This window comes from Physcomitrium patens, chromosome 11 (assembly GCF_059467195.1).
Source record: "Physcomitrium patens ecotype Gransden chromosome 11, ASM5946719v1, whole genome shotgun sequence".
Taxonomy (NCBI): domain Eukaryota; kingdom Viridiplantae; phylum Streptophyta; class Bryopsida; order Funariales; family Funariaceae; genus Physcomitrium; species Physcomitrium patens.
Genome location: NC_143420.1, coordinates 12339546 through 12360791, shown reverse-complemented (window position 1 = coordinate 12360791; position 21246 = coordinate 12339546). Strand labels below are relative to the sequence as shown.

Sequence of the window (21246 nt, the reverse complement as noted above, 5' to 3'; positions counted from 1 at the left end):
ATATAAATATCATTCAAGTTAACCCAACGTAAAATCTAATTCGACTCCTGTACTTGTGTCACTGTTGCGTGCGTCCGTAAATACAATTACTCCATAATAGTGTCAACTAATGTGTGTACCTGAAATACACCCCGGCTGGACAACAGCTTTAGAACAATTGTTTTGAACAGGTCTTTTGCACTCGCCCTCGCGAGTAGAGTCCACCATGGATTTTAATTAGAAGCATTTCAAGCAGAACGTTTACTGTATACCACTTCAAACCGCTCCATTTGATTCCGCATAATCAGAATTATAATTACAAACAGTTAATGAATGCTTCTAATTAAAATCCATGGTGCCAACTTGTGACACTTACTTTTCACAGTACTTCGCCTTCTATTTTTCAATGTTGTACGATTGATGTTGGCAAGCAATTCATGAGCAACAATTTCATACTATTAAGAATTTTTTTCCTTTCACAGTCTTTGAAAAAGGTTCATCACTACTGAATGGACGTCAAGCAATTCAAAAGATACCATCTTATCGTATGATGCTAAAATTCGACCCTCACATGACTATTTAAACCCCATTAATGCAAACAGTTACATGTCTTCATTCATTAATACACTGTATACATGTAAATTCACAATCATGTCATGTACATCAATGTTATGATAAGACGTGACTCACTAAACAGTACATTAATTTTAAAGGCCGCAACGTCCAAATTTGATCAAGTGCGAATTTTTCATATCAAAAGCTGATTTGCACTTTTGCGAAATAAACTGGTATTTTCAGAATAACCTAGCCCACAAAGACCAAGACTCACCCACAACCTAGATGCTCAATATCACATAAACACATTTAGTAGAACAGAATGTGTACTTGATCAGTTTCTAAGTTGATCGAAGATAGAATAAGAAAGATAATGGTCTTCGCAATGGACTTAACTTCCAACCACGATGTGTGCTATGCAATACTACGGAAGTACCTAGACTGTCTCAGGTAAAACTGTCCTACAACGTCTAGCATCGAAAATCAGCTGTGAACACAACCGAAAGACAAAGGCTCTGGCCCAGTAAAAAGACTCGCGTTCTCTTTAACAAAGGTCTTCACACTAACACAACAATTCTCTTGAAGACTGTACTTACAGATCAAGAAGAATGGACCCCATCCAGGGTATCCAGTCAATCTTCTGTTAACGAACTATTGGTGTCTACAAAGACCAGTAGGTTATGTATTTTGACGACATCAAAGAAACACCTTCATTACAATGAATGCAGTATCAAATTCTCCCAAGAGTTCCTAAGGGGATTTATAGTGATCTAGAGTATCCCTCCCGATTTAACTAGCTGACTAACCGAAGACTTACATGGTATTTAACTCATATGAGATATGTTTAGATCCGAATGATCTTTAGTCGTTCCAATCATCAACATAAGGACGTCTAGTTTTCAAGAAGAATTGAAAGTGACCAGCAGTTTGCAAAAAGGCCTAAAAAGACGAGAATCCACTCTAAGCTCGCACGAGTTGTCCACCATGTCCTCTAAACAACAGCGGGTATGTGCAACAAACTCCCGTACTCCAGCACTGCAAAATAAATCTCAATATTACTCATATGGGAAAATCCAGACGGTTGATTTGACAATCCTGACTTCTAAATGGCAGCCTAGCACATGAACATTCCAAACCAGAGGCAAATTATGGTACAGGCAAGAGGAGCCAACTGAAGAACAATGTGGAGTCCTAAAAACTTTTGTTTCAAGAAGTGTGCACAAAAATGGTCAAACAACTACTATGATAGGTACAATTCTGTTCAGAAGTGCCACTTACCACTGACAAAAGTGCACCCTGCTTCAAGTTGTTGTGGAAAGCGAGTGAAATAGGTTTTGAATCCACGCCAGGGCCGCGTATAAAGCCCCTGTTTGCACATGTAGCATTAAATTACACTTTCGCAAACTAACAAAAGAACTGTGACGGAATCGATAACGAGGTAACAAACGAAACCGGAATTAGCAACAGTAACAGAAAATTGTTAACACTGGTTAATCAACAACACATCTAACTCCAGTTAATCCTAAAAATCCACAAAGAAATTCAACTATACGTTTTGAGGCCGTCGTCAAAATAGAATGACGAAAACTGATTACTTACAGCAACGATGTCGATACTATAGGTGTCTGCCGAGTATCAAAGACAGCCACTAATCCAGCATGGTTAGCATTTACAGCCCTGCTGTAGGTGACTGCTAACCTCTCCCCAGTGCCGTCCCACGCCATCCTTTCTATTGCACCATTTCTGCAATACCCAAGTAATTCCAACTTGGTAAACCAGTCTTTTAACAATACCAATTTTTTTGGAACAGCAAGCAGAATATCAAGAGGTTTGACCTCACCTGCCAGTTATGGCTTCAATATCTGGCAAATCCAAGGGAAGCAGGTGTACATCTACGCAACGACCACCACATGTCAACATTCACATCAACGCTAGTATTAGCATGACTAATAACCATCTAATCATTGCTCCAGTGAAGTGAGATGATAATAGAGGAATTATACCCAGAGAGGGAGGTTTGCCGGCAAAGTGAAGAGCAGCCAAAGAAGTTGTTTGATCAAAAGCTGCCAGAAGAACTTTTCCATCTGGACTCCACATCGCGCTCTGCCAATTGAAATTATATCAGTTTTGCACATAGAGAAACATTATTTGACAAGACACATTATCATTGGCACTCTGATTACTTACCACAACAGATCCACCGGCTGATGTCCATGGCACAGATGTCCACTTGCTTGTTTCCCAGAGATGAAATACCCCATTGCTGCCAGCAAAACACGCACAACACATATGTATCAAATGTCACCACACTGGGCATCGCATAATTGTTCAAGCATAGCACAGAACATGATAAAAGGTGAACATGAGCAGCAACCACCTCCAGTCTTAAGGAATCAGTAGCTCTCTTTCACGTGTACAGTCTTTGTAAAAATACACACAAATGCGTAATTGCTACCAGGTACTTAAGTAGGCCAGGACCAATAAAGCCACTGGAAGATCACCACTTACACTTTGGCTGAGACGAAATAATCTCCTGTAGGCGACCATTTCAGCAAAGAAATATCACCAAGGCCACGCTGCAAAGGCGTCCCCACACCTGAACACACCAACCGGACATGCTCAAGTCGCTAGGAGTATACACAGAAGAAACTGTTAGGAACATGGAACTAAGTTAAGCAGTTTTGACATCCAACACAAATTCTTAAATGCATTAGAATACGGTGGCTACAAGAGGTATATCAATGGGCACATAAAGAAACAGCAAAATCCAAGAGACAGACGAAGCTTCAAGTGCGTGTATGACAGCCAATATCAAACAATCTGAGGACAAGAGCAGCACCTTGAGCCACATCCCAGATGGTAAAGGTTGAATCATGTTTCGAAGCTGATGCTAGCATTGTGTGATTGGTCAAGGTGGCAGCAAGTATCTTCAGAGTAAATCATCTTTCCGCTTACTTCAGAGTCACATCTCATATGGTTAGACTACTAGTAATTTAATTGAACTTTTGCAGTCATGAGGTTGAAGATGGCAAGATATACATGTCACAAAATTAAAGGATATCTGCCGCAAGGGCTCCACGATAACGCTGTAACAGGCGCATTGCTACCAGTTCGCAAAAAGTCGACAAGCGCCCAGCGAGCCCCAGCGCCTCGGTTAGGTGTACCGAGGATGGAGACAACCCCGGCCCGAACAGGTGCCATATTTCCTGGGTAATTAGCACTCCATATAGCAATTCCTCCCCTATACATAACACGATGATTTTCAAAAGAAACACACTAATCCTTCACAAAGTAGAAAAGAGCCAATTTGCATGATACCATTCGTAAAGGAACCTAAATTGCCCACTAACCTGAGACTAAATCAACAATTTTTAAGGAAAAGCGAAGCCACAGACACAAATACTACTAGAAGAAGTGGCAAAATACCTGCAGGCAATAGATAAAGTCGAACCAGCACTGGGCCTCCATTCCACACACTCGATGTCTTTATGAACGTCATTTGCGAGTACAGCTGGATCCCTTGGAGCTGCCATCAACGTGCAGGACGATCAGTGTTGACCTTATGCAAAGGCATACTGAGCTTTGATGGACTACCAAAATATTTTAAAAATTGCTCTACTGATGACGGCCTTGTTTGCTTGAATGCTCAAATTAAGGAGTAACGATAAAAACGTAAGTGCTCTACGAAGAGTAATAAGAGCTTTTCAGAATATATTATATAGGTTTTCGTGCCAGAAGGAGGACCCGCACCTGCATCTTCAAAATCGTGAACAAAGACTTGATCCTGGCCTCCAATGAACGCAACCCAGTGTCGGTGCATGTGCCAGCTTATCCCTTGAAATGAATATGATTTCTGAGCGCCGTGGGACTGCAATAATATCAAATAGTTACATCCTCAGCAACTTTTCAAAACATCGAACTTCTTTAAAACAGTAGATAGTTTCTTTTCAAAAACACCGCAAAAAGAAATTTTAGTCTTGAAGAGAACAGAGCATCCACTTACATTTTGCGAAAGTAGATTCTGCAACGCTGTAGACACAAGCGTTTTTGCATTTTCTAATTGCCTGCCAAGAAATCCACTGGGTTCGCTATCAGTCGTATTCAGTTGATCTGCGTCTTCATCAATTGGGCCTCCATCTTCCCCTTCACCTTGGCTATTACGTGCATCTGAATCCCTAGGCTGATACGGAATGCTGGGATACACGCGACCCTAAACCTCACCACGCCAGCCCTTCCTATTTAGGATTTTCTAAGATGAAGAGAACTAAATTCAAAAGCCAACTGAACTGCACATAAATTCACCAACATATCATCCTTTACAATCAACAACAAGATAAAACAAGATATGGTTGATCAGTACTCTAAAAACCAATGAATCAAATGTCAGACACTAAACCCTAAACCCTTCGACAGAATTGCATCACCACAATGAGCAGCTGGGTACAGACCAAGATTTTGCAGTAAGAGTCTTGCGCACTTTTATCAATGTCATCTTTCGCAGTCACTGCATAGACAAAAAATCACATCATTATCAGAATACAACCCATCTTCAAAGCCGATCCAAAATAGAGATGCAATCGCAATATGGGCAGGAGCGCAGCAACATCTTGGATGAACTGCCCTTTTCTTGCTACTTGAGTGAGATAGAGATTGTACGGAAATCGCGATTGATCTCGCAGACGGTGTACTCTCCAATTGCTGGAACCCCCGGCATTGTTTGATTAGATTCTCGGAGATAGAACCCACAAGGAAATTTACTCGACTTTCAAGCGGCAACACCATCAGCAGCAAAGCTCCAACTGATGGAAACTTCGAAGACGAGAAATATGTTGGTGCACTCTTTGAACCAACGGTCGGGAGCAGAACCCTAGGTTTCAAACCGGCGAGCGTCCGACGGTCAGTGAGCCCTCCCCTAGTTTGCCGTCCCACTTCAGTTGCCTTCACAATTACCACAACGCATGTGTCGCAACAATGTCTTATATCAAATGCCGAATGCTGCTAAGAGGATTTGTGTATACTCAGGGGTGTCCATGGAGTCACATTTTTCCAGAAGTAGAGAATCCCTAGGGCACGTCTGGATTGCTGAGCTTCCGTTTGCGCCCCTTATAGACAGCTGCTCTCAAAAATGTCATCGTTTTTCGGCGTGAGTGACGTCTTCACGTGTCTAAGTTGCTTCCCAAATTCCTTTGATAGTTTAAATTTGGTGCAAGATTCTTCATTGTTCATTGATGCAACATTTCAGTCGCTGTGACTCTTAGAATACTTTTTTCACCGGGAATTCTGATGTCCCTTCCTTAGGATTTAATTAGTGCTGTGTTGAATTCCTTGCGCAGGAATGAGATTATAGAGATGGGGCACTGGTGCTGATGAGCCGAAGTTGGTAGGGTTAGCGGGGTTAGTACGGGTAATTGGGTTCAAGAGAATCAAGTAAATGGCGAGCTCTCTGAAGCGACCGAGGTCGCATGAATCCAGTGAAGTGGGAGAGGAGGACGACGAGCTAGTTAAATTGGTCCGTCGTCGCGTCGGTGATGTGAAGAAGCTGGTGACAGATATTAAGAGGAAAGAAATTGAGGTCTGTCTCTAACCGCATCAGGACATGAATGCATTAGCCTGCTCGGTGCAACACTCAATTCTCGCAATTGGGATGTACGAAGTAAATGTTGTCCTTATCCTCTGCGAGTGTCTTCTTCTGACTTGGGAGTGATTTTGTATTGTGATAATTCTTCTTGGTTAAATCTCCATCGCAATTAAAGTCAGCAATTGCCTTGAAACGGCCGCGTGAAGTACTCCACACAATTTGTGTCCCCGCCTTAACCGATTAGGTCATAATTGGATACTTTTTTTTTGTCTATAGCTGATCGACCTTGGTTACTTGATTATAGGCTAGAAGATGTGTGTCTTTACATCATAGAATAATTTGCTACTCTGTAAGGCCGTTGGTTTTGATTCAGGGCTAAAATCCCCTTTGTTCATGTATTTGTTTGAAGAGAGGCTAATTGCGTTGGGGGAGGGAGAGAGAGCGAGTGAGGTTATGTATTGAATGGACACTAGTTCCGGGCGAGCTGCCGCAATGTCAGAAAAAGCCGACGGTGGAAGATGATAACTATTCAGCATCTGTAATGATGTAGAGTTCTGAATGGCCGAATGTCGCGTGATGGAATGTAGTTAGCAGATGCGGAGGCCAAGCTGGATCACGCAGTGGCTATGCTGGATCAAATTAGGGGTAAGAACGGTGATCGGAACCACCCAGCATCTAGACATCATGAAGGTGTTTCTAATGGTGCAAACGGTCTTGCTGATGGAGAGGAAAACGCACTCGCATCAGCCTCCCCTGCTAAGAAAGTTGCCACAGTCAATAAAACCGCTGGTGGGAGCTCGGCATCACGCCTTGTCTCCACCCGTGAACAGCCAAAGCAGTCTGTCGTAGGCGAGTCTCCTGCGAAGCGGAGCCAGGATAAGCGCATTAAGAGATCTTCAGGTGTGTGTCTGGAAAAGTCACTAGTATTTTGAGCATTCTGTATGTCAACCTTTATGCACCACCTCTATGGAGCGCGAGATATGTAGCTCTTCCATCAGTTTGGCCCAAATTCAATGAACATCGGAAGTGCCTCAGTGTATAATTTCTTCATGGTTCAATAACTGTATAGCTTTCAACAATGAAAATAATGCATCGAGTCATCATACAGGTGGAGAGATCAAGTTGAACAAAACCAAAGGTGTTGTACAACGGGAACACATAGATTTGATCGCTAAGATAAGAAGTCAGGGTAAACCAAAGAAGATGGATGTGGCAATGCCAAGCTACATTCCTCTTCAACACAAACGCAAGCCTCGGAGTCTCGTGCTGAGTCCAGCCATTGATCACCTATGCGCTACAAGGTAGTAACATTTGTAACTTTTGGTTTTGTGACTAGCTTTCAGCAGCATCGTTAGTAATTTGAGTGATACATTTTCCATGTCAAGGTCCTCTAACTGCTTCGGGCTCTTTTATGCAGTGCATTGGATGGTGTTGTAAATTTTTGGCAAATAACTCAAGATAAAGGGTAAGATCGATTCCTATCTCTATTAATCCCAAAAGTTTTCTTCCTTTGGTACGTGGATGTAGGGAACGTGGCTTTTCGGTGCAGTGACATCATTAGATTTTACGATAGGTCCAAAGAGGAAGAGAAAAATATAAGATCCTATTATTTTATCTTATATTTTGAAACCTTTTATTGCTAGAATTTTCTTCTACATAATGTGGCTGATGTCTTTTATGGACTTTTCAAAACAGGTTTGGAGTCAATTTGAGCCATACTGTAGACTGCATTTCACCTGGTCAGAGGAGGTGGCCTGAAGATTTGGCTTGGCATCCTCTTGGCGAGACATTGTTCGCTGTGTACACTGCTGATGGAGGGGGACCACAGATGGGCATTATTAATACGTCTAAAAAAGTGAGTTCATTAAGTTAGAATGTCTTATTCGTATTCATGTGTGGCATTATTTATATAATTAATTGTTTTCGGTACTTGGATGTTCCTATAGACTCACTCAATGTTTCCCATTTGTGTACAGAAACCTGGGGTCAAATTTTTAGATGACAAACCCCATCAGAAGGGAATAGTCAATAGTATTCAGTTTCTGCCCTGGAGCAATGGATCACAGCTTGTTACAGGGGGTTGTGATCATGGTGTTGTACTCTGGACAGAGAACGACGAAGGATGGCGATCTCGCCTTCTTCATAGATTTCATTCATCTGCAGTCTCAGGCGTGGGTGGTGTGTTGAGCAAGAAGTACATTATGTCTTCAGGTTAGTTAGTGTTTCCGATACATGGCATTTGTATCATATTGGTTCTCAAAATTCCATGCTTTGTAACAGTAATAAGAACAGTTATGCTCCGTTCTATTTTCACTGATGCCCTCTTATCATTCAATTCATGACCTTGACAGCTTTTATGAAGTCAGTTTGCCTGATTTATCTGCTAGCTTGTGGATATCTGGACTCCAAGTTCTTGCCCTTGCTTATAGTAGTCAATAATCATAGTGAACTATGATTATCATAGTTTAGTGACTTGAGCAGCTAAAACCTCAATTTTATATATATATAGATAGATAGATATAGATGTGTGTGTGTTTGTGAGACTGCATTTTCTAAATGAACCCGTGAACTCTAAACTGGCAGGATTGGATAAGCGAGTCTTTGCAGTAGATCCCAATTCTTCTCATGGCAGGCCAACCTTCCAGCATCAGTTAGACAGCAAAGCTTTGGGGGTAGCACCAAACCCTGCCGACCATAATTTAGTCATGATTCAAACTGGGTGAGTCTTCCCTGAACTTGATGGTTTCAGTCATGTGTGGAAGGTTAACCTCTCCAACAACGTGTGCTTCGAATGTCATGAACTGAGTCTAATATTTGATGATCATTTCGTTGGATAGGTCACCCGGAAAGCAGTTACGCTTGTTTGACATACGAGTACAAAGCACGGAGCTTCACTGCTTTGGGTGGAAGCAACAAGCTGGCAACTCACAGTCTGGATACATCAGCCAATCCTGGTCTCCAGATGGTTTGTACGCCGTGTCGGGCTCCACAGACCCTAAGATCCATGTTTTTGACATAAGGTACAATAGCGAGGAGCCCATTCAGAGTTTAGATGCCCATCAGAAGAGAGTCTTCAAGGCTGCATGGCATCCCAACCTGCCATTGATGATGTCCATATCCTCAGACCTCTTTATTGGAATGCACAAAATATTTGGATGAGCGGTGTCGCTGTGGAAGGCACTGACCTTTCACCAGGAAAAAGCTGGTAATCAAGACAAGTTTCGCTGGTTTGGACTCCTACGAGACTAAATGTTTTTAGGTGTACATTGCAAGTTGCAATGCACCTTTGATTGCTAGGCACACATATTGTGCTTCATCTTTAGATACCACGGATCTCGTTTCACCCAACGGCTCTGTTTCGAACTGGCAGTTGTTTTCAGGACTTAATAAGTTTGACGTCCTGGGCTTGATTTCGTCTGCAAGGCTAGCGTGCTGGTAGTTATTAAACGGAAGGAAAAACCTCCGCCAGGATGCAACGGAACAATTTTGTACCAACCATTGAAACCAAGGTGCAGGCTATCATCGACCGGATGAAGTATTGCATTGCAGCATCATAGCACTCATACCTTGTTCTCTTTTGAGGATTGCATGTGTCCGACTGCCATGTTAGGTGTTCTAGGACGTGGGGTCTGAGCTTGAAAAGCTTACACTCTTGACGAAAATATTCCCTCCGGAAATATTTTACTGTCCTCCAAGAGCACAGTGAAACGTGTTTTGAATCATTATCTGTAAAAGCTAAACAGATTCTTTACCTTGATAAGCTTGTTCCAACACAGACAGTTTTCAGTACAAGTGGAACGAGTCTCATTCGAGATGAAAAGTAAAAGTAAACGCCGCCGTAGTCAAGAATAAGGAAGGGCAAAGGCACTAACATATGAATCAAGCCCTAATATAAAGCCGCCGAAGACTGAATGCAGCATCGCAACCCATAAGATATCCCCGCACTTCACGATCTGGACGTTTGATCGATAGTTACACTGGGCAATGTGTCACCACAATGGAGAGGACAGCATGGCAAACAGGTTTCTCTTAAGTGCCTAAAATCTTATTCTGGGTCTCAGTGGAGAAGAATTCGATTATGTCAAGTTTGCGGCGATGCGAACTCTGGGGACTTAGCGGTTGGTGATTGTCGTAGCCGCAGACTCGTTTGGAACTGGCCTTCCAATTCTTTTAAGGCCGATACAACGTATTGAATTCTAGGGTTTTAGTAAAATTTTAGAGGAGTTTGGTTAGCCTTTGAGGAGGTTTTAGTCATGGGCACTACAGCGATAGTACCCGAGGATTCGGTGTCGGTGCCGGAGAGCAAGCTGTGTCAAGAGTGTAAGAAGAGTGAGTGGAAATATAAGTGTCCGAGGTGTGATCTTCGGTCGTGTGGATTGGATTGTGTTAAAGCTCACAAGGCGCGCACTGGGTGCTCGGGGAAGCGTGACCGGACGGCGTTTGTGCCACTGGCTGAATTTTGCGACAACGTTCTTGTTTCTGGTGAGTTAAACTAGTGTGAGAAATCACCGTCAATGTTGGATTCCTTGAATACTTCTATATTCTGGAGAATTTTCCCTCTAGAAAAATAAAATTAAGTTTTCGAAGGTTGTGATTGTGCCTTCTTGGGGTACATGGTCTTAAGAGGATAATTATCTCGGTTGCAGATTACAATTTGCTAGAAGAGATGTTGAGACAAACAGAAGCTGCGAAGCGAGCTCGTGCTCCGTTGGGTGCACCGAAGAACGAAATGCATCCTGCTATGAAATCTCTTCAACAGCAATGTAAAATGCGAGACACTGCGTTGGTGTATTGGCCGCACGGCATGAGCAAGAGGAAGAGCAACTCTACCTTTTTTGACAGAAAGTAATTACTCATATCTTATCAATCAATCACTGTTAAGTATCAAGTGACATTTCTGATATTTACAAAACCTCGCCATGTTAATTGAATCCTCATATTAATTTGAAAATTCGTCCATTCGTGCCTTTTGTGTTGAATTGCAAGTGCAGGCGTAAGTGTATCTTCTGGAGGATAGAGTGGACTTTTGAAGGCACTGATGTTAGAATTGTCAATGCAAGGTGAGAATCTTTACACTATCGCAACATGTGAAACAATCCTCATTCGAATTATAGTTGGTGCATTGTCGATTGCAAGTACTGATCACGGTGGTCATGTCTTGCAGAGTTGATGAAAATTCCACTTTGAAGAGTCTCATCGAGAAGCATTTCGAGGCTAGGGCAGACAATGTTCCCGTTATCACCCAACTCCGACACTTCACTCGATGCCATATCACTGAGTTGAAACTTTACTTTCAGAAAGAGCCTTGCGAGGTATCAATCAATCAACTCTCGCCCTTACACTGACCTTCATTCAATCTTTCATCCCGCTCCTTGTTTTAGCCAATGGTAATCAGAATATGTGTTTTTGTTGATTCTCTTGCAGGGCAACAAGAAGATATATTACGAATTGGATATGGAAAGCACTGTTCGTTCTCAACTATCACACAAGACTGTGTTTGAGTTTCTCGTCATCCATGTAGCGTTGAGCGCAGACCCTGTCAAGTTTCCTGTTGTAATTAGCCAACCTCCGCCACCTGCTGCACCTGCACCTCCTGTGTTTGAAGTAAACCCTGTTGATGAAGAACCCCAGGGCAAGTTCTTTCGGGAAGAAGATATCGAAGAAGGAGAGTTCGTCCCCTGAAAGCTACATTGCAGTACAAAGTTCTTCAGTTTATCTGCTCAAAGAAGGGGGGGGGGGATGAATGAACTGAGAGGGAACTGAGATAAGGTTCAAACTTTGGATAAATCCAAGATTTTGAGTGTAACATCTATACAATTTCCTGGAGACTGTCTTGCTAATCGTAGTCATCCATGGAGCTCCGAGATTTTTTCTAACCCAAAACTAGGCGGCTTTTGAAATCGGTTGCTGTCTGCCATCACTTAGATAATCCAAGAAATTATTGAGAAACTTGGACCTGCAAATTAGAGAACCGCATTATTAGCATATTTTGACGTAGATCATCAGCACCCTTAGGTCTGGTAGCGTAATTTAGGATTCCATTAGATTTCATATATCAGGACTAGACTGCCTGGTGACATATGACTTGCAAATAAGGAATTTGTCACCTTAGGAAATGTGTGCAGAATTAAGTAACGAATGAAGTGAACAAAATGTAGGAAAGATGGTAATATGGTGGTACTGTAGACCTCTGCTTTGTTCTTGTTTAGGAGGTTTTCCCAGTTTTACCGTCAATGCGTCAGTATGCACAATCTGTTTAACGGTTTGGACGTTTGGGAGCACTTGGCGCAACAATATTGTTACTTGCAAAGATCAGTTAGTCATTTGTGACTGAAAAACCTGAATTTATAACAATGCAGAGTACCATTCAATGTTCAGTAGAACATATGTACAGAACATTGACACGTATATTCTACATAACCAATGTTATTGAAAGGTGTGTGTCCACACCAGTTTCAGTAGTCTAAAAATGATCCATTAGAGTACTGGCCAATGAAACTGAAATCTACAAAACTTGGATGCGAGTGGCTTCGCTAGGTCAAGGTGGGCCAAATTTTACCATCTTTACTTTAGTTTAATTTGATATTCCAAGGCACCAGGTAGTGATGATGATCTAATAAGACTCCGGCAATCTGTTGTTTTAGAAATTAATGACGTACGCACGTCAATGTTGTTGACAGGCACGTGTTACATTTCAGGTATTCTAGGGATCAAGTGCAGAAATCGTGCCTCGAATTATGATTTTCATTTTCAATTTCTTTTTTAAAGAAGGCATCAAAACAAAGTTGAGTGTGTAAATGATAAGCCTGGAACTAAGCCGGCAGTGCTTCACCTATCACAGGCTGTGTGTGCGGAAGGTATTACTAAAAATATGACCGCATATGTGGGAGAATAAGAACAGCGTGCCTCGTGCACTAATTAAGGAGTACCAATTTTTCTTCACCAGTCTGACAAATGCTCTTAAGTTGACTAAACAAAAACCAAGCAACCATGGTGAAGTTGATGTGAGGAACTATGCTCTTGAGCAAAAGATCCAACGGTGTGACACAAGGATAATTCTAAAAATTCAAAGAAAATAACTGTAAAACTATAAATTCATCAGCTCACAAATGCTAACCTAATGATTAAGAACTATGGCTAAAGGCCTCGAGAATATGGGAAGGGCGTGACATGGACACAAAACATTGCGACTCATGACAGTAACATTGGTGGTGTCTAGAACTCATTTCCGATTCTGAAATGTACAAAAATTACACGTTACTGAAAAGGGGAGTCGGCAATTGAGACAAGCTACCACAAATGCCAGAGTTATTATAAGCAAATGGGAGTAAACTGCAGGAACATAATCCCAAGGATGGAAGGGATGGTCAAAAAATGGCAAATCAATGTGAACCAATTCAGTTTGAAACTGTCATAAATGTTCTGTTAATTACAGTGCACCCAGGTCCTGACTTCAACTACCTGCCCAACATACCTCCAACATCCAAACTTCTACACCAACCTTCACCATCAAAACCCCGTGCCTACGTGCGGTGACCAGCACAATCGACAAGAATGGATGACCCCCACCGTCTGATCATCTATTCTTTTCTAAGAGGAAATAAACCGTTCGATTATTCGCAAAATGTGGAGTGCCTACAGAACAGCGCCCTCGGCTTGCTTCCTGGGTGGGGTGGGTGCCATGGTAACCGTCTTTCTCAGTTATTAAGACGACTATTATCCTGTAAATATGACCAAAAAATAATCGATTAACTCCAGTCAAGCACTCAACATCAGTTCACCGACCACTGATCAGTAGAAAGTGAAATGTATCATTTTGTTGTGGGCTGTTGACAGCTCCGCTGGCAATTACAATCCCAGCAAACCCCATCAACCCCCTCCCCTGGGGATGAAAACGATGTCGAGTGTCGTTAAGTCGCCAGGAATTGATTGATGGCAATTTACGAGATACAACCAGCCTGGCTATGGTGATCTTAAACTGTCCATGCGGATGCTGTGTAGAGAGGGGTATCCTGCCAGCAGAGAGTGAGGCAGCCCTGATCATCCTTGACGCGGTACCCATCGCAGGGGTAGCCATGCAAGAGCCGCTTGGCTTGAAGGGCCGCAGTAGAGCTTAATGGCCTTGCTACAAACCCTGCTGACCGCATCCGAATCCTCCATCTATCCAATTTCTCATGCCGTTCCACTCTCTCCGCCCCCTCACATGCCACGATGTTTTTTATCTCCTGCCCAAGAAGAAACTTCTCTAGCGTCACCCTCTCCAGACAATGCTGCGGCAGTGTCAAGTCCAGCGAGTCGAACATGGCGGAGTAATAATGCAGGGCTTCCACGAAGCGGTCTGGCATGGAGCCGCTGTTGTGGTTGGAGTCCTGCTCCACTAGCACCATCACTTTTGGCGACAGGCTTTGCAGCTTTTGCAAGACTCTTTGCACGACACCAGAGCCGAAGCCAGAGTCGGAGAATGAGGACTCGTCTCTGAGAGGACGTGGCACTGAGTTGCCTCTCGGCTCCACACAGCTGCCGTTACCATCTGATTGCGACGTACTTCGTGTTCGTTGCCGATCTACTGCTTCAGATCCATCCACCGGGACTTTCAAGTTCTCACCTGCCACCTCGGCAGCTGCTTCATACGTCTCTCGGGAGCGTTTCAACCCTCGCTCTGGTCCGATTTCACCAGTAGAGTTGATGGCCTCGTCTCTGCCTGCACTCGTGATCTTTTCGTAGCCGCCACTGGACGATCTAAAGTGATGAATTTCGGGATGACTGTGATAATCAGTGTCCGTTCTGATCACAGTGTCGGATTCTTTAGCAAGAAGTGGATGGAGTCTCATCATAGAGCTGATAGCCACAGCTTCGCCACTTTTCACTTTCAAGGAGTCGACGTCCAGATTCTCAAGGCTTGCAACCAGCGGGTGAAACTGGAAAGGGATGTCCAACTTCTCGGCTTCCTCTGAAAGCCGCTGGCCGGTCTGCTCAAGAACATCTCTCTTCAAGCTCACTCCTGTAATGCGCAAGTGAGGAGGACCTGCTTGCCGGTTGCTGAGCTCCTGCAGTAGGGCAAGCCATTGCACGGGGTCCGAAGCCTCCAGATCCACGATGTGCACCACCATCTCCCCCTCCATCGCATCCAGAATGGCCTGATTGCCCATCAAGAAGGCAAACTTGACATAAGGACAGACGCTAAAAAATAACTGTCGAGCAGAGATGATGTCCATGACGAAAGGGAGATGAGTAGAATGAAGCGCTTTGTGAAGCCCGGGCCAGGACTTGGTAATCCGAGCTGCAAGCCCCTCCATGAAATACGTGGCCACCCGTTGCATGGGGTCACCTGTCAAGCTTGCTAACACTGAGAGCTGCTCAAGATATACATTCGTATACTCCATGTTGTTGTTAGCCACTGCATTTGCACATGCCAGGAGGAGATGGATTAGGTATAAGCCCCTTTCCTCCGACCGGAGCTCCTGGAGCCATGTGAGCTGCGCAGGAGTGCTTGTGGACGACGAAGAGGACTGGTGGGCAGATACATGCGACAGCGAGGAGAAAGACGTGGTGGAGACGGAAAGCGACGGGGAGTGAGAGATAGAATTAGAGGTCTCCCCCTTGATCATTCCTGGCATCTTCTGGATCAATTAATTTGCAAAGTGTGGCAATCTCCTCTCTAATTTGAAGTCAATCAACCGACTGATAATCCAGCTGCCGATTATTCAATCAACTTTTGCCTGTCGGTGCACAGCTGATTCAGAAAGCGCTTCACAAAGAACAACCCGTCGTAGAGGAGCGCTGGCGATCCTGTCATTAAGGGATGGTACAACACTGTTAGCTATTAAAAAGTACAGGTAAATTACAACACGCTATATGGCATGATTACAACAAAAATGAACTCAGTTGTTAGAATTAGTGGAAAATTGAGCTACATCACCACAATTATCCATTTCAAGATCGTCGCAGGAAGGGTGATAGCAAGCATACAAAATATTCAATTGTCGGCTTAATGACAGGCTTGACTCTACAGTGTACTGTGCCCTGGCGGAATGTTAGGTAGAGAATTGCAGGCCTGCATTCAAATAGCACGGACTCGCCATCCGAGACACGATAAAATCAACGAAAGGGAGGAAGGGCCTAACAGGACACCAACTGCACAACTGCCGGACCCATTGAGCTACTGAGAAACAAAGGGTTTTCAAGCACAGCGTCTTAGGCAAGCTTTTACGACCGCATCGTCTCCCAATGGGTGGCGCTCGTCAACTCCCGCTACGACCTCCCCCATTTTCAGAATCCCTGCAGATATTGGGTCCCATAATTTTCTTGTTTTATAAGTTTGAATTGGGACAAGCCAGGTCATCTTACTATTAACGCGCTCCGACGTACAACATACCAAGCAATGATAGAAAAAAGGAGCGCCAGAGAGATGGGGACAATTAAGCAGCCGTTATTATAGGGTCTTAATGGAGCACCAAATTTCTGCTCCGGCGCTCGCTTACACAGCCAATCCGAGAGGTTACCCTCACGACACAACACATATTCAAGTTGTGCTGAATGCTGGATCAGTCATGACGCTCGTCATCGACGGCTAAATGTTTGGCTCAACTCTTGCGGTAGAACCCTCGAACTCACGCCCGTGGGGTTTGACAGTGAATAGAGCAAGCGTCAAAACGAGACTCGCAGACTAATTGCGGAGTTATGTTCAGCTTAGTGCGGTAAGATTAGTATTGTATCACCGTTTTTCAACACACTTCAAATGAATTTCTCTTGCGCTCAAGAGGGCGTGCATGCAGACATTTGAAACTCTTTCTGCGACCCTAGAAACACCACCCACGACTCCCCGAACCCGGAATTATTAATCATCCTCCAGTGATGGAAAATAGAACATACCTTGGATTGCCTAGAGAGCACCTTCAGCAGGATCAATAGCGGGGATGAAGAACAACTCAATGAAAGTAGCAAAGCGACGCGTACGAAAGCTTTGATAATATATAAGTTCAGCGCGCCCTGGAGTTGTAACCTTCTCAGGAGGATAAGCGACATCCAATAAACGTGTCCGAGAGCGAAACCAGCTTCATGAATAACACCTTCGTGCCTCACGGTTCGTCAACTCGAAATCAGTAATGCGACGTCGGTAACCACCTCCACGAACCCACTATCCGGCAAACGAGGTATGCAGGTCTGAGAGTGACTAACACTTAACAGCATATCCCTGTAGAACATTGGATGCATGCTCTTGTTGCAATGCGCGGTGACCATCAGCAATGCCAACACTCGACCGAGAAAAAGGACGGATCCGATCGAAATTGCGCTTTTCGCAGAGAGAGGCACAGCACAACAGAAACTCCGCTAATCTTATCTAGTGTAGCCGCAGGCTTGGGCTCTTGAAATGCTTTTCAGACCGTGACCTCCACATCTCAACAACAGTGCGCTTGCCAACGTGAACGACACTCGGAGACCAAAATCAATCGCTACACTCCAGACACGCACGAAACCAACCCTCACACAGGAAGTCTAAAGAAAATGTGGGAGGGTACTCATCAGCAGGACAATAACCTCATGACAAAGGTCAGTGACGAGGCAACTCCACCCAACCTCAACAAATTACACAAAACACGCCCCCAAACCCGGAATCCCACTTACTTCCAACACGAAGACCGGAAGAAACGCTTCTTCACTAACTCCCTAGCTCTTTCTGCGCTGGTTGATTGTCTGATTGCGGAACATGTCGACGCGAATGAAAGCGCAGCAAAAAAAGTGAGTAAATCGGGACACGCGGTGGTGTCCCGAATTTCATTACCGCCTCAATTAAGACTACAGCTCCTGGAGAGTTGGAAAATAATAATAATAATGATGATAATAATAACAACAACGACGACAAAAAAAAATATATATATATATATATATATATATATATTACAATGAAATCCGGTCAATTTCGAGAACAAGTCCAGAAGATTAAACAAAAAACGCGAGCGGGTAGGAATGAACGGCGCGGTGAGAATGACTATCCGCGCTTGAGTGGAGGAGGAGAAGGAAAGTGTGAGTCGCCCGCTCTTAGAAGAGGACTGCAAAAGAGAGGAGTGAGGATCGGAAATAAAAGAAGTAAGAAGAATACATAAAAATGAAAAGGAGGGTAGAAAGGTGAAAGAGATCGGCGGGCGTTGCGGGCAGACACCTGACGACGGTCTCGGAAGTGGCAGAAACGCAAAGGGCTTGTCTGTAGCGACGGTGCTTTTTCCCACCTCCTTGGCTGTTTGCTGGGAGACGACGGCTGCCATCGCCGAAACAAACTTGGACGGGAGGAAAGGAAAGGCGGAGAAAGGGTGCGGCGAAACACGACAGACAGCTTGCGGTATTGGAAGGAGGCGGTGGAAGGGGGCGTCGCGGATTTAGATCCTGTGGTCACTCACTCCCTTTTTACCGTCACGGTGCAGGAGCTCCCCAAGTGGACGAGGTCGCCGCCCATCGGTCCGTGCTTTTCCATGCCACTCTGTCCAGCTGCCCCATGGGGGCCACTTGTTCCGCTACATCTTCATCCCCACCCAATTCCGTCGATCATTCATCCATCCACTCCACAGGCTGCATAATTAGTATTACCTGTGAAGATGGTGTGACCACTGCCCCCATTGTCCATGCTTTCCAAAGTCTTCATGACGGTAAAGATATTGACATCTCATCATCTGGCTTGCTTTTCAAATCTTTCCTCCTTCTCCCTCTCCTTTTCCTTTTTCTCCTTTTCAATGGTATCCAGTTGAAAGTAATGGAATTATATGAATAAGATTGAAAACAATAACATCACATGGTATGTTTCAAAATTTTTGAACACCCTGCTTATGCATTTTAATGACTTGCAAACAAAAAGAAAGAAGAGAAAAATAAATAAATAAATAAATAAATAACAAATAAGTAACAATAACCAGTCAGTGTTTAATGATCTGATTTGTGGTAACCTCTGCAAAGATTAGTCACTTTCTTTTTTTTAGGTATGTGAGTGTGTAAGTACATATTTTTATATATTCTCTTCCTGACAATGATAGTTTTGTGGGAACACACCTCTATCATGCATGGATGTGCTAGGAAGCTTTGTGAACTTATGGTGATGATCCACCAGTTAAAATTTATGAAAAATGAAAAGGCTAGTCATTGTTAATACCTCTTTCTTCTTATTCTTTTTGTTTGTTTATGGTTTCTCTAACACTTCCTTTTGCATTTCCTTTATTATTATTATTATTATTATTATTATTATTATTTTGCTATTGCTTCGAATGAATAAAATATTCAAAAATAAAATCTTACTTTCCATTCTCAATTCAGACTGGTGACCCCCTTTTTTGAGTAGGAAGAATAAGAAGCTAGGCAATGACTATTAGGGCTAAAACAACAGCAGAGGGGTGTAAGTTGCCATATCAGCTCCCTGGTGGCAAATACCCACACATCACACTCCCCACAAAAAGGATAAGAAGATGCTATAAATTACCAGGACTAGCACAAAGAAGTAGCACTTCAATTAAAACACTAGAACCATGTATCCAGGTAATGCTCAAATACAAATACCAAAGACCCAATTGAGTATAAGTAGGTATAAGTAGGAATACTACAACAACTGGTGCTTTTGGCTGCAGGTGACAATGGGACAAAGCACACACATCAGTTGTGATCTAGAGGCAATCTTTCCATATCACCCCATTTCCTCTCTTCTATTCATCTACTTGTTTTGTGCACATTTGATGGTGGTGATGATGATGGCAGATCCCCCCTTTTACAGTGTGAGGACAAATAGAGCCTCCCCTTGTAGTTTGGCTTGGCTTGGGGCATATGGGCTACATTTACAACAACACCAAAAACGAACTATTGAAGCTGGACAAGAAGCAGGGGACCAGCACACAAACAAACAAAGCAAATGGCCCCCACTAGAATGGAATGTTGTGTGTGGAGGATGGAGGAGGATTATTGTGTGATGAATGCATTTTTTGTCTTTCCTCGGTGATGAATGGACCCAAGAGGGTGCTACTACAGCTGTACGCACTATGGATGTGTAGTTTTTTTGTGAAATATCGTCCATCTCAGCTTTCGCTGACATGAATTGGGTTGTTCCTGTGGATTGATTTTGCTTGGAAACTGTTGTGGAGAAAAACTACGTCCAGTGCATTGAATGCTCAAGGACTGAAGGTTGTATTTGACTTTGTTATGCCCTTTACAGCTTTGGTGGTCTTTTATCTTCCCCCTTATTCATGTAGAATTTGCAGTGATTGTTGAATTGAAGTGTGCATGTTCTTCGTCCTTGGCTGTGAACAACCCATTTAATGGGGGTCTCTCCTGATGGCAAATAACTTACCCTATTGAATATACTTCAGTGTTAGGAATCTGTGGCCACATAATAGCAATAAGTTTGCAATCAATTTGGCTCCTCCTGTCTCCTTCTGTAGCCCATTCTGTCACTGAATCCTTGTGAACTTTTGACCTTGATTACTCATGCAATTAAATTTGTTATGATTTTTTTTCATGCATTGTCTCTGGTCTACACAAGAAAGTTGACAGCATTCTTCACATTTTGAAAATTTTGGTCCATTTTTAATGCTACTTTTGACAGATATATTGTAAGAATGTGTTGCAATGTGAATGGTTCCCATGTTTTTCACTCTGATGTGGCGTAATGTTTGTTCTCAGAATCATAATCAGCATGAAAAAGAGTAATTTGAAGTGGTTTTCTGTGAAAACTAATTTCTGCCAATTTACATGCCTTTTTTATGCTTTGGTAGCTTTCATCAGCTCAACTTCCCAGAAAAAACTAATGAGGTCTACCCTCCTAATTCCAATCCATATAAACCCAACTCTATTATACTCAATCTCATGTGAGCAGCCTCTCATGATTTTGCAGAATCAGTTTGTGTGCAAATTCTCTACCTTGCATCAAAGGAGTCCTTCACAATCTTCAAAGCTCCCAGCTGTTTGTGCTGGAACTGTTGTGCTCTCAGTGGAACACTCCTCAAGCACCATATCCACAAGAAAAAGGGGACAAGGTATCCATCCTGTGCCTCTATCTTCAAGCTTAGAAGCAAAACACTGTTTTCTTGTGTTTATTTGTTTCCCCATTTTTTCAAATGTACTACAATCTCTTTAACATTGATCATGTCTTGATTGAGGGATGG

At 43.3% G+C, this 21246-nt stretch overlaps 4 protein-coding genes across 5 annotated transcripts; 2 read left to right on the top strand and 2 right to left on the bottom strand.

The window, feature by feature from the left end:
- Window positions 1–1050: 1050 nt before the first annotated feature.
- On the bottom strand, window positions 1051–5357 carry LOC112288219 (aladin). The gene is made up of 14 exons (XM_024532196.3): window positions 5191–5357; window positions 4983–5038; window positions 4538–4744; window positions 4285–4402; window positions 3961–4060; window positions 3596–3775; window positions 3374–3432; window positions 3043–3130; window positions 2722–2797; window positions 2538–2637; window positions 2375–2426; window positions 2134–2277; window positions 1813–1900; window positions 1051–1569 (listed from the first exon to the last, which is right to left on the bottom strand). The coding sequence occupies exons 1-14, from the start codon at window positions 5246–5248 to the stop codon at window positions 1495–1497; spliced, it is 1401 nt and encodes a 466-aa protein (XP_024387964.1). The 5' UTR covers window positions 5249–5357; the 3' UTR covers window positions 1051–1494.
- Window positions 5358–5495: 138 nt separating this feature from the next.
- Window positions 5496–9675, top strand: LOC112288218 (uncharacterized). Its single transcript, XM_024532195.3, has 9 exons — window positions 5496–5677; window positions 5868–6106; window positions 6700–7012; window positions 7221–7413; window positions 7530–7577; window positions 7808–7967; window positions 8089–8323; window positions 8696–8831; window positions 8950–9675. The coding sequence occupies exons 2-9, from the start codon at window positions 5966–5968 to the stop codon at window positions 9269–9271; spliced, it is 1548 nt and encodes a 515-aa protein (XP_024387963.1). The 5' UTR covers window positions 5496–5677; window positions 5868–5965; the 3' UTR covers window positions 9272–9675.
- Window positions 9676–10024: 349 nt separating this feature from the next.
- Window positions 10025–12495, top strand: LOC112288220 (uncharacterized). The gene is made up of 5 exons (XM_024532198.3): window positions 10025–10594; window positions 10759–10957; window positions 11104–11172; window positions 11277–11424; window positions 11537–12495. Exons 1-5 carry the CDS (start codon window positions 10366–10368, stop codon window positions 11792–11794), a joined length of 903 nt encoding a protein of 300 aa, XP_024387966.1. The 5' UTR covers window positions 10025–10365; the 3' UTR covers window positions 11795–12495.
- A 992-nt stretch (window positions 12496–13487) lies between these two features.
- LOC112289130 (scarecrow-like protein 3) lies at window positions 13488–18409 on the bottom strand. Of its 2 annotated transcripts, XM_090254327.1 has the most exons (3): window positions 18273–18409; window positions 16985–18162; window positions 13488–15901 (listed from the first exon to the last, which is right to left on the bottom strand). In XM_090254327.1, exon 3 carries the CDS (start codon window positions 15727–15729, stop codon window positions 14086–14088), a length of 1644 nt encoding a protein of 547 aa, XP_090110453.1. In that variant the 5' UTR covers window positions 15730–15901; window positions 16985–18162; window positions 18273–18409; the 3' UTR covers window positions 13488–14085. The 2 variants fall into 2 exon arrangements, with proteins under 2 accessions (XP_090110453.1, XP_073393543.1); XM_073537442.2 differs by lacking the exons at window positions 16985–18162; window positions 18273–18409 and adding an exon at window positions 16082–16253.
- Between the last annotated feature and the right edge of the window lie 2837 nt (window positions 18410–21246).